Here is a 15,185-nt window from a genome sequence, read left to right as displayed (position 1 = left end):
AAAATGTACATGAATGTGCTTTTGCTTTTGTGAGAACTTATGTGTTTTTTTGGTAACACTGATTCACAAACATAATTGGTCTGATCTGTTAACACACATGGATGGCGTGTGTAATGCCAAAACTGCCAAGTAGGTGGAGCTGCAGGCCGGAGACCTCCAAATGGGGGCAGAATCTCCAAAAGAGGGTGGAGTTACTTGAAAGGGGGCGTGGTTACCCCAAAAGGGGTTGTGCCAACTCCGAAAGTGGGTGTCGCTTCCATTCACGGTTAAGGTTAGGGAAAGGGTTAGGTTAGGGGCTCCCTATATCTTTAAATGGTGGTTTGGAACTCCCACTCCTTTTTGGAGCAATGCCTACAGCTTCATCCTTCCAAAAATTGCCGGAGTAAGTACACTCTAAGTGCCTTTTTTTTTTTGTGGATTTTTCCCCTTTTTCACCCAATTTGGAATGCCCAATTCCCAATGTGCTTTTAAGTCCTCGTGGTCGCGTAGTGATTCGCCTCAGTCCAGGTGGCGGAGGACGAATCCCAGTTGCCTCCACGTCTGAGACCGTCAACCCGCGCATCTTATCACGTGGCTTGTTGAGCGCGTTGCCACGGAGACATAGCGCGTGTGGAGGCTTCACACCATCCACGGCGGCAACCACGCTCAACTCACCACGCACCCCACCGAGAACGAACCACATTATAGCGATCACGAGGAGTTTACCCCATGTGACTCTACCCTCCCTAGCAACCGGGCCAATTTGGTTGCTTAGGAGACCTGCCTGGAGTCACTCAGCACGCCCTGGGATTCAAACTAGTGAACTCCAGGGGTGGTAGCCAGCTGAGCTACCCAGGCCCACTAAGTGCCTTTTTTTAATGTCACTCAGCAACAGACAAATAGCGAGTAAAACACACAACAACAAAAAAAATCATATTAATTACATCAAGTATAAGGTCAGAAGTAATCCAAAAGCAATCAGACTAGATTACTTTAAAAATGTAATCCAAGGGATTACGTTACTGATGACAATTCTAGTCAGTACAATCAATACTAGATTACAATTCAGAATCTGTTTTGACAAGTTATTGACGAGCATTAGAAATGTAAACCACAAATGCAAAAGAATTCATAAGAATTTATTTTATTTTGCAATGAACAAAAGCATGTCCCATGGTTCTGCTGCTCCATGCACAAAGGAATATGAATTCAGTCTCAATGAAGAACCACATCAGGATGAAGATTTAGAAATATTGACAGTCTCACTGTTCTTTACAACATATTCATATTTACAAGCTATAAACAAACAGCACAACAATACCACACACACACACACACAATACAGTTTCTGTCATGTTTAAGCTTTGATGCAATAAATAAATATGTAATGAACAACCAATGAAACAATTAGGCACCTACATTTTCAGGTGTTGTTATAATAATAATTCCAGTGAATTCATAAGTAATTTGGTGATATCAGGACCACAGTTATGTTTTTCTTTTCTGAAATCTCAGGAATTTCCACAAACCGAGTATACACATGCTACATTCAGTGGTAAAATATGTGCCAGCTGCTGGTTTGAAAACTCTGGACTTCCCTCAAACACAGTAAGATGAATCTATATGGCAAAAATGAGAGTGCCATTTTCCTATAGTCTCTGAGATTTTCCTGTAGCATTGGAGACTCCAGATACACGGCAAATCCGATTGATATAAGGGGGTTGTAATAGCCACAATAATGTTTTGTCCGTTATGTGACTACAATATTTTTCAGCCTATCGACGATGTTCATCTCGATAATTGTGGATTTGCTCAGAAATGACAATACAATAGTAATTAATTTCTGATTTTCTTCACCTTCACCTGGAGCTTTAATTTTGAAGGTAAACTGGAAGTACACGTTTGGAATTACGTGAATGTGCGAACCTGGAGCACTTTGTTTTCACAATTTGGTGAACCGATCTGAGAGCGCCGAAAACGTTATGAGATGAACCGCAAGTCACTTGTTCACTCTGAAGCACACACACAGATGTATTCGTTTGCGGTTAAATAATCAAATATTACTATATAGCGATTTAGTTGTTATTTTAATTGTGCAGACTTGGAGGATTCTGAAAGTAGTCCAATGATGCGCTCTTTAGGAAATATAATGGCCAAATAAAAAGTGCATTAATATCATTGCGATATGCATGATACTGCTTAATTTAGTCTCGCCAGCAAATTCATTGTGAAAACAATGGCACCAATGTTACAGGTACAACTCTCAGATATAAAACCATGGAAAGATTGTGTTAACCTCTTCAACTCTGTGGACCCGCAGGTCCAAAAGGGGGCGCTATATTGCAGGAAAAAAAGTTCACGCTTAAAATGTTCAAGTCTCCAAATACGTAAGTCAGGCATATGTGGTATTGTTTGAAAGCTTAGAATCTGAACTTTTCAGAGATAACCATCACTTCTGCATTTATTTTACTTAAAATAACAAAATTCACGTCACAAATAAGCACCATCTAGTGGTTATGTGGTAGAAATATTAATATAAAAGTCTTTAAAATAGCTTAAATAGACAAATCATATATCAAATGAAAGCTCTCATTCTCACGTTACTAGTTTATTTTGTTGCACTAATACCACAGTTTAAAATATTTTCAAAAGAATCACAAAGTGAAATATGATTTCTGTAAGTCATCAAATAAAAACATGTTGTTTATGCTCCAATAACTGCTGCTGCTGTAAGCCCCAAATAGCTAAAAACTTTATATCTGCTTTTACCTTAGGAAGTTCTTTGTTTACTTGTCTGTGAGCTTGCTTGTGAATAATTCAATGTTATATCTTAGATGTCCAGAACAAAATATGCATTCCCACAGGAAAAGCATGCTAAACAAATCATCAGAAATATTCATATCGACTATTAATGATAAAAGGTTATACATCATTGCAAAGGGGAGGAACTTAGCTTGTGATTGAGCTTCTAATCTACTCAGAGGCCGAGATATTCGATGAAACAATGGGGGTGATGCATAAACTGAAAATTAGACTTAATGTCTATGGACGAGCAGATCTGTGAGGGCTAAAATGCCTTAGAGCACCACCTACATTTAAGAATGGCATATTGTGACTGAAGGTGATAGAGGAACAATTATTTTTTCTAGTACTTTCTGCCATCTAGTGGAATAAAATAAGACTTTTTTGAGAGAGATGGTGTCAACAGAACCAAAATTACATGTTAGGACAACAACAAATATTTGGGGGGTTTCTGAAAAAATGAGACCAATTTTTGGCAGTTAGTCCACAGTATGTGTAAATGATGAGCTTTTAAATTTGAGTGTGAAAAATTGCTGGCAGCCGCCCAAAAGTGCTTCAGAGTTGAAGAGTATAAAGGAACAACACTCAGACTGGAAACCATGGCAACAGCATTACAGATCCAAACCCTCAGACTGGAAACCATGGCAACAGCATTACAGATCCAAACCCTCAGACATAAAACCATGGCAACAGAATAATGGAACAACCCTCAGATAGAAAACAATGGCACCAAAGTTACAGGTACAACACTCAGACAGGAAACCATGGCAACAACATTTCAGACTCAAACTCTAAAAGACATAAAACCATGGAAAGATTGTGTTAAAGGAACAACCCTCAGATCAGAAACCATGGCAACACCATTACAAAACAACCATCAGATCTGAAACTATGGCAACACCATTACAGCAAACACCTTCAGACCATAAACCAAGGCAACATCATTAGAAAACAACCCTCAGATATAAAACCATTGTAACATTGTGTTCCAGGAACAACACTCAGACTGGAAACCATGGTAACAACATTACAGATACAAACCCTCAGACATAAAACCATGGAAAGATTGTGTTAAAGGAACAACCCTCAGATCAGAAACCATGGCAACACCATTACAAAACAACCCTCAGATCTGAAACCATGGCAACACCATTACAGCAAACACCTTCAGACCAGAAACCATGGTAACATCATTACAAAACAACCCTCAGATATAAAACCATGGTAAAATTGTGTTCCAACAACAATCCTCAGATCAGAAACCATGGCAACACCATTACAGCAAAAACCTTCAGACCAGAAACCATGGCAACACCATCATAGGGAAAACCTTCCGATAGGAAACCATGACAACAGCATAATGGAACAATGAAACCATGGCAACCTTGTAGAGATGGAGGGCTATGACAGTTGAAAAGGTGACCAAGCATTTTGTGGCCTTTCCCGAAACAAGATCAACCCTCATACTGGAAACCAGAGCAACAATGTTACAGGAACAACCCCCTGTAAGCCAGCTATGGTTTTGTTTGTTATAAACTGTAATTGTAATGTTTTATCTTAATGCTGCAAAAAATGAAATAATATTCGTGAGTTGATGTGGATGGCTAATTGAATGTTTGATCAATCTGCAAAATGGTGTTTTGGCTACAGGGTTCAGGTCTGGTTTTATACTTCAGCTACGCAACAGTTCTGTTTCTATTTTTCTAATTAATTTCATTTCTCTTTCTTTTTCTTCTGTAGTCTCTCAAAGGTTTTTACACACATTCTTTGTATTTTTTCACTCTTGCTCCATCACTCAGTCGAGTTTGCTGAGGAAGTCGAGCAAGGCGCGGTGGAACTCGCGAGGTTTGTCCATGTAGCAGGCGTGTCGAGCTCCCTCCAGCTTCACCACGGTGTGATGGGGCAGCTGAATCAGGTTCTTCTGAGACTGGGCACCCAGATTGGTGTCCAACTCACCATATATGATCAGCGTTGGAGTCTGTCATACAAATAGGAAGTGAGAGAAAGTGAATTAAAACAGAATTATCAAGTCAAAGCATTCCATTTAACATGTTAATTTAGTGTGATTAATTATATAAAAAACAACGTGTTAAAAAAACACAAATAATCATGCTTCTTGACCTGTCCGTGAATTCCGTTATAAAAGTATGTATTTTCCATCTGAGCTATTTAAGCTCAAAGTACATGTTTTTAGTAGGGATGCACCGATGTATCAGCCGATGATATTTATCGGGCCGATTAATGACCAAATGAAAACCATCGGCAAATCGGTTAAGCATGAAAACGCTGATATGAAAAACCAGTGGTTAATTTTTATCATCAATGGTTCAATGGTTCAATTATCATCACTCTTTGTAAAAACTCTTTGAATTCAAATGCACAATCCAGAAATATTGATAGCCACAATATGTGGAATATGTGATATTTAATTTTTAATCAATCAATCTCGTTCTCACATTAATGAGGAAAACCGTCATACGTGAAAGTTGTGAAGTTGTGCACTTACATTATACATGATGAGGTAAAACCATCCAAAACGCTTTGGACACTGGTATGTTATCCATTAAGGCTGCACGATTGATTAAGACTGAAATCGCAATAAGGTCTTGCATGATTACAGAAGCTAAAATTTGAAGCTACATTTGAAAACAGACTGCAATCAGTGCTTCAGTCAGCATTGTGTAAGCAAGCGGCACCCTCTAGCGGTCTAGATGCCATTTTCCATTACACAACTATAGAATTTAAAAGGCCGTTTTGTTCCTTTAGTAACTTTTCATTTTTCATGATGTGGTTGACATTTCCCTGGAATTGCCCAACATTCATAATATGAATTTGTGATTATCTATTATATACAGTAAAAACATGTACAATGTGAGTTCTGTTGTTTTGAACTGCAAAAACAGAAGTGCAAAAATGGTTTAGAAATATAAAATAACCTTTTTTTTTTTTTTTTACATCAAGCATCATGCTTTGACATTTACTTATCTTCTATGAATCTTTCATTGTGGCTCTCTTTAAATTTTTGGCCTGTCATGTGGATCAACAGATCCAATCCATATTCAATGGAAATTACTTATTGTTAGATCAAAAGCTTTTGTACCTCTTTGTACATTTTTAAAACACAATTCCTGAGCAAAACAGTGACCTGATGACAAAATAAGTGGCAAAATATCGGTATCGGCATCTGTATCTGCCAATAGTTCGTTGTTAAAATCGGTATTGGCCATATATCGGTGCATGTCTAGTTTTGACTAATTTTAACCTGACACATTGTTCTAAAAACATGGCGTTTATTACGCTAAAAGCCATTACGCTAGAGATGCTCCAAGAGTGTCTATTTTACGCATATTTTTAGACTGACAATTAAAAATAGTGCAGATGGAATGTAAGAGCATGTCCTGTAAAAACAGCACAGATTGACAACTCAATCGCAAAATAGATTGCTGTGGAATGTAAGCTTGTTGAATGATATTCAACATTAGTATATTTAAATCTGAAATATAATATTATATATATTGCGTTTATAATGATATAAATTATATTGAATTATCTTTATTTGGGGGACTTTTTTTTCAGTAAATATGGATTATATTCAGTAAGTGATTAATTGGATTACTTATATTAACCCTTTAAGATCTGAGGGTGTTTTTTAAGATTTCCTGTTTCAGTGGCATACCCAAAATTGAAGACCTGACAAAAAACAAAAAAAACAAAAATAATTATTGTACATTTTTTTAATTATATAGATTATAATAAATTCTGAGACTTTCAACCTAAGAAACTGCTGAAAAATCATAAAAAGCCACAAAACTTGAGCCACAAATTTCCTTTTTTTCTTATTTTTCTGATTTACATTATATATCTCATGTTCTAAATAAGGTAGCTCCAAAAAACGTTTGCTTTGTTCCCAATCATGTCACCTGTAACAGAGTACAATTTTGTGTTGATACGACAAAGAAATCAAAAGTTATAGCATTTCAAAAATAATTTATCATAGTGTACAAAAACATCTCCAAGTGTCCAAAAGCCTTTTGAAACTAATAAAACATAATAATTGTACATAAGAACTAATTACTCAACAATGATTAAAGGTATGCTCTCACTCCAAAGCATGCAGGCATGAGTAACGAGATCTCATCGAGTTCCATTCTGTGTCATTTGAGCCATCATTAAGTCTGTGTCATGCACTTGGCGCCATCTCCTGGTGGCTATATGTAATTAGAGTGAATGATCATTTCTGCCCATATCTGAATGACTTCCACCTCTGGTTGCAGCAATCTGAATCCTAATATGATTGGTTTAGCGTTCCATGACACAGCACAACCTACTACATCATTTCCAAAGAAGTCATCTAATTCAGCAAAGCTAACGTGTTTTAAGCCAGATAGCACAATATGTGCTGTGTGCACATTGTGCTTTGAGTGGATTATCTAATGATCTATGCATTGAATTATATAGTGTTTGGGCACATTTTAACGATAATCTCCTCTTCTAAGCAATGGTATGTCATATTATATGTTCCGTTCATTTTATTTTATTATTTATTTTAATATAAGCAATACCGGTTTACATGTAACATGTATGTCAAAGACTTTCAGCTTCTACTCTGTGAAACAAATAGGCTGGTTGTATCCTACTCTTTGACAGCTTTCACGAAAATAAATTACCAGCTCTAACGCCGCTTTTGCTAATGATGTTTAAATGAGAAACAATATTAAAACCTCTGTCTTAACGCTCTCATACTTGCGAGTCACAAGACAAATAAAACAATGACAATGTTGCTTAATTTTACATGCACTATATTCAATATGTCGCCCATAAATGTTTAAATATCACACCTGGATGTCCCGGTACTGCTGTGGGGTGATGCCGCGGGTACCCACAGGGGCGATGGGTACAAAGCCATGCAGCTGGGCACTGTGTCTCTGCAGGAACGGCATGGCGTAATGACCGCTCATGGACGGGCTCAACAAAACTGGAGCTCTGACACCCAGAGCTTCCAGAAACCGCTTCAGAAGATCCACGCGGCTCTGATCCGACTTGACCGACTCAGAATCTGGAGAATTCCCAAAACCTGTGAGTGAGAAAAAGAAGGTCTCTACATGTACCTGTAGCTCAACTGGTGCTAGCATGGAGCTAGTAATGCCAAGGTCATGGGTTCAATGCCCACACAAACAATGTTTTTTGAATAAGTCTGACTTTTGGAAATACGTCATTTTGAGCAATACAGATCAAGATCAGTCAATAATATTGATGAAGTGAATCATAGACTTGTACCGGGAAGATCGAGTGCCAGGGCTTGATACCCATTGGTAGCCAGCAGGCCGAGGGTGCCCAATTCCTCCCAGGTTTTAGAGGTGAAGGCCTGGCCATGAAGCAGCACCATCTGAAGCCTAATAGAAAGACAACAAAGATCAAGCAGTCTTTTACATCATGCAGATATAGCATAAGGTTAAATGCCGTAAGATATTTAAGTTACTCTAGTGCAATGATTGTCAAGAGTATTATAGTGTATAGAGTAAAAAAACAGGCTCAGAAAACGTCCCACTGTGCAAAGACACTGAACTGACAATACTTCCACAATAAGTGGGCAACTGGCTCGAAACGGCACGTTAATATAGACAGACAATTACTAAAGAAATAAAAAAAGAACGAAATTAAATGAAAAAAAAACACAGATTTCTTGAGCAACCACTGGGCGGTGCCAAGATAATTCTGATTGACGCTGGACTGTTTTTTTGGTTCCGGTCTGCAAAAGAAGCAATGTAAAAACTAACAAAACTAGCAATCCAGATGGAGAACATCCACCATTTTAAGGTTTAGTTGGAGTAAAAATTAGTTAAGGCCAGGGCCAGATCTAAGGGGGTGCTGGGGTGGGCTTTTGCCCCCCCCAAATTAATTCATGGCGCTAACCCTTTAACATAACCCTTACGAAAAATGCTGGAACTGAAGACATACACAACCTTAAAAGAACATCCCTCATTAGGAATTGGTTACAAAAATATAAAAATAACCAAAAGGAAACCATATGCTAACATTAGGGGAACATTCTTGTTTGCTGGGCACCACCAAAACAACGGAAGCAAATGGGAAAGATTCGTTCACTACTCAGTGTTCAAAAACACTAATTCGCTTACTCAAAACTATTGCTTGACGCTTTGACTTTTTAGGAACTATTTTCATTAGTGGAGAAAAACAAACAAACTAACTGGCTAGTTTTGTCTGAAAGTTATTTCGTATTGTTTAAATGATTTTATTATTATAAAATACTATTACAACTATTTCTAATATTTATTTACTTGTTTTTTGGCAAGCACTCTTGCTCATGTGGTAACTATGGTTGCAAGGTTCGAAACATGCGCCCAAAATGTTAGCTGTGTCCCAAATGACGCACAATACACTATGAATTGTTTAAAGTGTATTATCATCACAAATGGAACACTTAACGTTTTTATTTTTACTATGCGGAAGCATTGTCTGTTTAACAGCTGGCGGAAGTGACGTTTCAAATGCATGCAAAGTGTTGCCGCTAGCTTAAGTGCGTTAGCCAAATTTTTTCAGACAATGCAAAGGACCAGGATATCATGTCTGGTGTATGTAAATAACAGATCACAAATAACTTGAACTCTTGTATGCAGCGGAGCACGCATTTCCGGTCTGCCACGTTTGAATGGGAGTGAATGGAACAAAGTGTAGCAACCGCCAGGTAACTCCGCCCCTTCCGCTACTTACAGCAAGCGAAGAGATAATGACATGTCCAACATTTCACACACAGAAGTGCATCATCCGGGTACTCACGGTACACTTATTTTTATTGCATTTTCAGTGTTAACATACTACTTGCTACACTACAAAATGACGTAGAATAGGGCGGAAGTGTGCGGTTTGGGACGCACTTAGCTGTCTAGGTAGGCAGCTCACTAGTTTTGAGACACACAGCTAGTAAAATTCAAATTAATTATTAAAAAAAATAAAAAAAAAATAAAAATTATGTCACCTGGGCAGTATCTGTCTCCCAGCGCTGTCCACGGGCAGAGCTTCCCTGAAGAAGAGCGGCGGGTCCCCGGGCAGCTGTCCGGTCCTCACCGTTATGTTGATGCTGGACGGCGGCGGTGGAGGCGGAGAAGCGGCGATTAGTCCCATCCGCTGCTGTACCTCCAAAGACGGCTCCATACTCCCCTGCCTCATGGCGGGTAGCAGCAGATACAGCAGGACTGTGGCCAATAAAACCAGCCCCAAAACCACCAGACGGTTGCGGAAGAAATTCATGATCTGCATTTCAACCCATTCAGTAGCATTAATAACACCAGAATAAACCCCCAGAGATCATTTAAACAAGATGGCAAACATTTGATCTAATCAATGACAGCGGATTAAAGTCCCCAGACTCCATTTTTAACAGAATGACATTTACAAAACATCTGAAATGCATGATCAAATATATTGTCTAAGGTCAAATCGACGCATATCATAAACAGAAATGGTCTTTTTTATAATTGATGTGCCTAAATAACGTGACTAATATAAAGTGCGCAGACATATGCAGCTGTAATTAACATGCCAAACAATGCCAAATCACAGTACGTGACTCGTGCATTCAGCACCTACCTAATAAGAACCAAAAATGTGAGAAATCTCCAATAATCGACGATTGTTTGAAAGTTTTCGATTGATCATAATTCGCATGTAGTGACAGCAGCGCAGCCTTAATGCGTCACACACAATAATAGTCCCGTGCGGAAACCGGTTAACGCCTAAGATGGTTCCGCATAGTTCCCTGCTAAATTTGTGTTGCGTTCATTCCTGTGGTTGAACTTTTAACTTTGCTTTGTATCTTTTTGTTGCGAAATAATATAAAACAATGACATGTTAATACACGGTTCAGTCTGTATATTTGTATTCCGTATGGGTGTATACAGCAATGATTATACATGCCATGGTTTTACTACAGTAACACCAAATGTAGTGTTATTTGATAGAAAACTATATGTTCAGGTTGCAGTCCAAAAACCCGAAAGAGCATTAGCATTTTCGAGCCATGGGTTCCCTTGGGGTTATTATAATAGCAGTTCTGGATTTATTAGTAAAATAAGGTCTGTGGTAAACTTTAAGATACTTGGACGTTTTGTTTCTTCAACATAATTATTTACACACAGTCATACCTTAAACTATTTTATTTTTATTTATTTTTTAATTTTGAAGCTGCAGTGTTGTTCAAAAAAGTATGTTGCTAACAAGTTGCTAGATTTCAAATTAGCCTACAAATTGACGTCATGGCAGAACAGCTCTGTACTGCCTACCAGCTAGCCAAACTACGTCACCATTACTAACTACAACGTAATTTGATGATCAAACTTTCGTCGTGGCAATGTAACTGATTACAGTTGAAGTCAGAAGTTTACATACACTTAGGTTGAAGTCATTAAAACTCATTTTTTTAACCACTCCACAGATTTTATATTAGCAAACGAAAAAGTCGTTTAGGACATCTACTTTGTGCATGACACCAGTAATTGTTTCCAACAATTGTTTACAGACAGATTGTTTCACTTTTAATTGACTATATCACAATTCCAGTGGGTCAGAAGTTTACATACACTAAGTTAACTGTGCCTTTAAGCAGCTTGGAAAATTCCAGAAAATTATGTCAAGCCTTTAGACAATTAGCTTCTGATAGGAGGTGTACTGAATTGGAGGTCTACCTGTGTATGTATTTTAAGGCCTACCTTCAAACTCAGTGCCTATTTGCTTCACATCAAAGGAAAATCAAAAGAAATCAGCCAAGACCTCAGAAAAAAAAAACTGTGGACCTCCACAAGTCTGGTTCATCCTTGGGAGCAATTTCTAATCGCCTGAAGGAACCACGTTCAAATCAAATCAAATCAAATCACTTTATTGTCACACAGCCATATACACAAGTGCAATGGTGTGTGAAATTCTTGGGTGCAGTTCCGATCAACATAGCAGTCGTGACAGTGATGAGACATATACCAATTTACAAAAACATCAAATTAACACAGCACAATTTAAACATCTGATATACACATAATTACACTCAACAATATACAAATAATAACATACACTGTACAGTATACAATACGCACTATATAGATACACATTATTCAATAAAAATAAAAAATAAAAATATATAAAAAAGTATATATAGAATGTACAGAATTGTACTGTATTGACATTCAGGCTGTCGGTTGATAGTCAGTTGTTAAGAGAGAATATAATATAATAATAATATAATTTATGACAGTCCGGTGTGAGATATAAGAGTAAGGGTAATAAAGTGCACTGCTGATGTATTTGATCGTGGGAGATCAAGAGTTCAGAAGTCTGATTGCTTGGGGGAAGAAGCTATCATGGAGTCGGCTGGTGCGGGTCCTGATGCTGCGATACCGCCTACCTGATGGTAGCAGTGAGAACAGCCCATGGCTCGGGTGGCTGGAGTCTCTGATGATCCTCCGAGCTTTTTTCACACACCGCCTGGTATATATTTCCTGGAGGGAGGGAAGCTCACCTCCGATGATGTGTCTGGCAGTTCGCATCACCCTTTGCAGTGCTTTGCGGTTGTGGGCGGTGCTATTGCCGTACCAGGCGGAGATGCAGCCAGTCAGGATGCTCTCTACAGTGCAGGTGTAGAACCGGGTGAGGATGTGGCGGTTCATTCCAAACTTCCTCACCCGTCTCAGGAAGAAGAGGCGCTGATGAGCCTTCTTCACAACGACTTCAGTGTGGACGGACCATGTGAGTTCCTCAGTGATGTGGACACCCAGGAACTTAAGCTGCTGACTCTCTCCACTGGTGCTCCATTGATGGTGATGGGACTGTGTTCTCTGTCTTTTCTTCTGAAGTCCACCACAAGCTCCTTTGTCTTACTGACATTGAGGGAGAGGTTGTGCTCCTGACACCAGTGTGTCAGAGTGTGCACCTCCTCTCTGTAGGCTGTTTCATCATTGTCAGTGATCAGACCTACCACCGTCGTGTCATCAGCAAACTTAATGATGGCATTGGAGCTATGTGTTTCCACACAGTCATGTGTGTACAAGGAATACAGTAGTGGGCTGAGAACACAGCCCTGCGGGGCTCCAGTGTTGAGGGTCAGTGATGAGGAGATGTTGCTGCCTATTCTAACCACCTGGCGTCTGCTTGACAGGAAGTCCAGGATCTAGCTGCACAGCGAGCTGTTTAAGCCCAGAGCCCTGAGTTTCTCATCAAGCAGCATTCTCACATAAGTGTTCTTTTTTTCCAGGTGGAAGAGAGCAGTGTGTATTGTAGATGCAATGGCATCATCAGTGGAGCGGTTGTTGCGGTAAGCAAACTGCAACGGGTCAAGAGAGAGAGGCAGCACAGAGCAGATGTAATCTCTGATTAGTCTCTCAAAGCATTTGCTGATGATGGGGGTCAGAGCAACAATGCCAGTCATTTAAGCAAGTTATTTTTGATTGTTTTGGAACAGGCACAATGGTGGATGTTTTAAAGCATGTGGGGACTACAGACAAAGAGAGGGAAAGGTTGAAAATGTCCGTAAAAACACCAGCCAGCTGGTTCGCTCACGCTCTGATGACGCGGCCCGGAATGCCGTCTGGGCCCGCGGCTTTGCGGATATTCACCTGTTGGAAGGATCGGGTTACATCCGCTACAGAGACGGAGAGTGAACTAACCTCTGTAGCTTCGGCCGCGAGAGCTCTCTCCGCGAGGGCGGTGTTATTTCCCTCGAAACGAGCATAAAAAGTATTTAGCTCATCCGGGAGAGAGGCAGCGGTGTTCATGGCGGAGTTTTTATTCCCTTTAAAGTCCGTGATGATGTTAATTCCCTGCCACATGCTTCTAGAGTTGGTGGTGTTAAACTGTCCTTCAATCTTGTTCCTGTACTGGCGTTTTGCGGTTCTGATAGTTTTTCGGAGGGCATAACTGGCTTGTTTATGCTCCTCCGCGTTCCCGGAATTAAAAGCGGAGGTCCGCACATTAAGTGCCGCGCGAATATCGCTATTAATCCAAGGTTTCTGATTCGGATAGATCCGTATTGTTCTGGTTGGAACCACGTCCTCTACGCACGTTCTGATGAAATACATTACGCTATCAGCGTAAATCTCGATGTCGTCATCAGAGGTGGACCGGAACATCTCCCAGTCCGCGTGATCAAAACAGTCTTGTAGCGTAGAATCTGATTGGTCCGACCAGCACTGGATCGTTCTGAGGGTGGGTGCTTCCTGTTTCAGTTTCTGCCTGTAAGCGGGCAGAAGCAGAATGGAAGAGTGGTCCGATTTGCCAAATGGTGGGCGGGGGAGGGATTTGTAGCCATCCCGGAAGGGAGAGTAGCAATGGTCCAAAACCCGGTCCCCTCGTGTGTTGAAACTAATGTGCTGGTGGTATTTTGGTGCGACTGATTTTAAACTGGCTTTATTAAAGTCCCCGGTCACAATGAACGCAGCCTCAGGGTGCATGGTTTCCTGCTCACTTATACTCCCATACAGTTCCTTGAGTGCCCGGTCTGTGTCGGCTTGTGGGGGAATGTACACAGCTGTGATAATGACCACTGTGAATTCCCTCGGTAGCCAGAATGGTCGACACAGAAGCATAAGAAATTCCAGATCAGGAGAGCAGAAAGACTTGATAGAATGTACATTCCTCTGATCACACCAGGATTTGTTGATCATAAAACATACACCACCTCCTCTGCTTTTACCTGAGAGGTCTTTCGCTCTGTCCGCTCGGTGCACGGAGAACCCCGCGGGTTCAATGGCTGAGTCTGGAATCTCCGCAGACATCCAAGTTTCCGTAAGGCAGACAATGCAGCAGTCCCTTGTATCTCGTTGGAAAGAGATCCACACTTTCAGCTCGCAGAGCTTGTTATCCAGAGATTGAACATTTGCCAGTAGAATACTGGGTAGCGGGGGTCGATTTGCGTAGCGTCTTACTCTGATGAGAACGCCAGCTCTGTTTCCCCTTTTCCTTTTGCGTTTCCATGGCCGTGCTGCCCAGACAAAGGGCTCCGCTTGCATGTTTGTAAACAGCGGGTCGGCATTGAGAAATTTGAAGTCCGGTTTACGGTGTGAAATTGCTGAACCAATGTCCAAAAGTGTTTGTCTGTTGTAGACAATAAGGCAGACAACATCCAAGACAAAAAACATAAGAATTGTGAACAAAACAAACAAAACACTACTATGTTGTGTCGGAGCTCGCAACGCAGCAGCCATACTCGGCGCCATCTATTGTCATCATCTGTACAAATAATAGTACGCAAGTATAAACATTATGGGACCATGCAGCCATCATACCCCTCAGGAAAGAGAAGCATTCTGTCTCCTAGTGATGAACGTAGTTTGGTGCGAAAAGTGCAAATCAATCCCAGAAACAGCAAAGGACCTTGTGAAGATGCTGGATGAAACAGGTAG

General features: G+C 40.1%; 1 protein-coding gene across 1 annotated transcript; it reads right to left on the bottom strand.

Moving 5' to 3' along the window:
- Positions 1-1,107: 1,107 nt before the first annotated feature.
- Positions 1,108-10,518, bottom strand: abhd14a (abhydrolase domain containing 14A). Its single transcript, XM_051693836.1, has 5 exons — positions 10,390-10,518; positions 9,779-10,053; positions 8,059-8,174; positions 7,620-7,855; positions 1,108-4,759 (listed from the first exon to the last, which is right to left on the bottom strand). Exons 2-5 carry the CDS (start codon positions 10,048-10,050, stop codon positions 4,577-4,579), a joined length of 807 nt encoding a protein of 268 aa, XP_051549796.1. The 5' UTR covers positions 10,051-10,053; positions 10,390-10,518; the 3' UTR covers positions 1,108-4,576.
- Positions 10,519-15,185: the final 4,667 nt, after the last annotated feature.

The sequence above is a fragment of the Myxocyprinus asiaticus genome, chromosome 49, assembly GCF_019703515.2.
Source record: "Myxocyprinus asiaticus isolate MX2 ecotype Aquarium Trade chromosome 49, UBuf_Myxa_2, whole genome shotgun sequence".
In the NCBI taxonomy this organism is placed as follows: Eukaryota; Metazoa; Chordata; class Actinopteri; order Cypriniformes; family Catostomidae; genus Myxocyprinus; species Myxocyprinus asiaticus.
Note: the sequence above shows the minus strand (reverse complement) of the source record. Positions and strands in the feature narration are given on the sequence as shown.

What these genes read in the sequence shown, in the direction of transcription:
- abhd14a (XM_051693836.1), bottom strand. Translation starts at nt 10,050, where the DNA reads ATGAATTTCTTCCGCAACCGTCTGGTGGTTTTGGGGCTGGTTTTATTG. An exon ending in GGGAGACAGATACTGCCCAG is followed by an intron (nt 8,175 to 9,778) that starts GTGACATAATTT and finishes TCTTTCTATTAG; the next exon opens with GCTTCAGATGGTGCTGCTTC. An exon ending in CCTGGCACTCGATCTTCCCG is followed by an intron (nt 7,856 to 8,058) that starts GTACAAGTCTAT and finishes TCTCACTCACAG; the next exon opens with GTTTTGGGAATTCTCCAGAT.